The following is a 1,962-nucleotide window of genomic DNA, read 5'->3' as shown; positions in this document are numbered from 1 at the left end:
CAAATTTTCCCCTTAATAAATTCTCTGAGCCAAGCTCTACAAATTCCCCACAACACTGACTTTTTTTCTCTTCCCTCAATTCTTTCCCACCTCCACTTACCCCAGGGTATAGGCTGAGGTCTCAAAACCACAAATTATCCAATAGTACCCTATGTCCATTATATCCCCCCCAAAATTAGTAGACACCAAAGTAGATTTCATATTGAGTGGCTAAGTATGAACCCAGTAAGATGAAGCTGGCGCTAGGAGCAGGGGAGGAGTAGGCAAAGTTCAAAATGCTCCCAGTCCCTCTCACATTGCCTGTAGCTCGGCCCCTGTAGGAGGCGAGGCCAGATTGGTTGTTGTGTGGCTGGTTGGGGCAGAGTCCTCAGACAGGGCCCTCTCCAGACTGGCGGGCAGGGAGTGGATCAGTTTCTTTCGGAAGTGTTGGCCAACAAAGACGTAGAGCATTGGATTGAGGCAGCTGTTGAAGAAGGCCAGGGCACTCGTTGGGTATACTAGAATGTTAAGAATTTCATACTTACCCTCCAGTAACGTCTCTCTGAGCCAAACTGTGATCAGAAGGGCAACCAGTTGAAAAGGGAACCAACAAATGAAAAAGGAAGCCACGACAGCAGTGAGGACACGTAAGGTATGGCTGGTATCTATCGTGCCTTGTTTGCGGATCTTGGCAGCTATGAGCCCATAGCAAATAGTGACAATGGACATTGGCATAACAAAGCCAATGACAAACCGGATGATCCCTCGGGCTGTCAACATACTTAAGGCCACTCTTATCCTTTCTATAACAGTGTCACCCCAGGATACAAAGTTGAAAGTACAGTATGTATTCCCTCGTCCGTCATTTACTATATCCATGAAGATGAGAATTTGTGACGTAAGGACTAGTGCAAGAATCCAGGGTACGATAATCACTTTTCTAGCCAGACTTACTGTGCGGTGATTCTGGGCCCAGACTGGATGCAGGACACAGATACAGCGGTCCAGAGCAATGAATGCAATGAGGAAGACACTTCCATACAGGTTTATGTCCACCACGGTGTGAATTAACTTGCATAGGAACCAACCAAATGGCCATTTTTCATTCATTGCCGTTGACACCATGAGGAATGGCAGAGTAGAAGTGAATGAGAAGTCAGCTAAAGCCAGATGCAGGTAACACAAGGTGGTGACTGTGCGTGCCATCCGGAATCCAGCCACCCAGATGACAAGCCCATTGCCCAATATGCCGAGGACAAAAGTGACCCCAAGCACCACCACGTTGGTGATCCGAAGAGCAGTGAGGACAGTTGACTCAGGTACGAACTCGTTCGATTCAGTGACAGGAATGGAGGTGTTGCTCTCCATCGTGTCCACACCTGAAACATTTCAAAAATGGCCCTTTCACAGCTGTTAAACCACTTACAATGTCTTATTCAGTCCAACATCAACTTTCACTCTAGCTCCACTCCAAACTCGATACCCATTACTGAAACTTGTGGCTGGTCAGAGTATAATATTGACACTCCCTTATGTGTCCCCTTGAAAAATGACCTTCACTATATTCCTATAATCATTAATATGCATTCCACCCATCAGGCTGATTACTTAACCAGGAGGGTTATGCGGCTCCTGTCCACCTGCAGAGTACTGAGCTGAGGGTGTGCAGACCACAGAAAGTTGAGAGGAGGCATCATCAGCACTGTGAGGGAGGCACTAGACTCAGAGTCAGTAAGGTCTCATCGTCTTTTACTCATGACTCAGCACATAGGTGCTGGCAGGCTCTGCAACATCTTCCTACCCCGAGGTCTCCCAGATTCCCATCTCCTGGCCCTCCCCTCTGTGAGAATCCTTGGCCTATTGTTGGGTTAGTCTTTAAGTTAAAGTTTTAGAGTATGGTTTTACAGTTAAGAGGATGTTGAACAGTTACTGGTGATATGTGGTAATATGTTATATCCTGTGGATTCTGTGCTGGAGGCAGTC

General features: G+C 46.9%; 1 protein-coding gene across 1 annotated transcript; it reads right to left on the bottom strand.

The window, feature by feature from the left end:
- Positions 1-6: 6 nt before the first annotated feature.
- On the bottom strand, positions 7-1,387 carry LOC120586580 (N-formyl peptide receptor 2-like). The gene has a single exon (XM_039842948.1). It carries the CDS (start codon positions 1,345-1,347, stop codon positions 292-294), a length of 1,056 nt encoding a protein of 351 aa, XP_039698882.1. The 5' UTR covers positions 1,348-1,387; the 3' UTR covers positions 7-291.
- Between the last annotated feature and the right edge of the window lie 575 nt (positions 1,388-1,962).

This window comes from Pteropus medius, unplaced genomic scaffold, assembly GCF_902729225.1.
Source record: "Pteropus medius unplaced genomic scaffold, Ma_sr-lr_union100, whole genome shotgun sequence".
Classification (NCBI taxonomy): Eukaryota; Metazoa; Chordata; class Mammalia; order Chiroptera; family Pteropodidae; genus Pteropus; species Pteropus medius.
The sequence above is the reverse complement of the archived record's forward strand: the minus strand, read 5'-3'. Positions and strand labels throughout refer to the sequence as shown.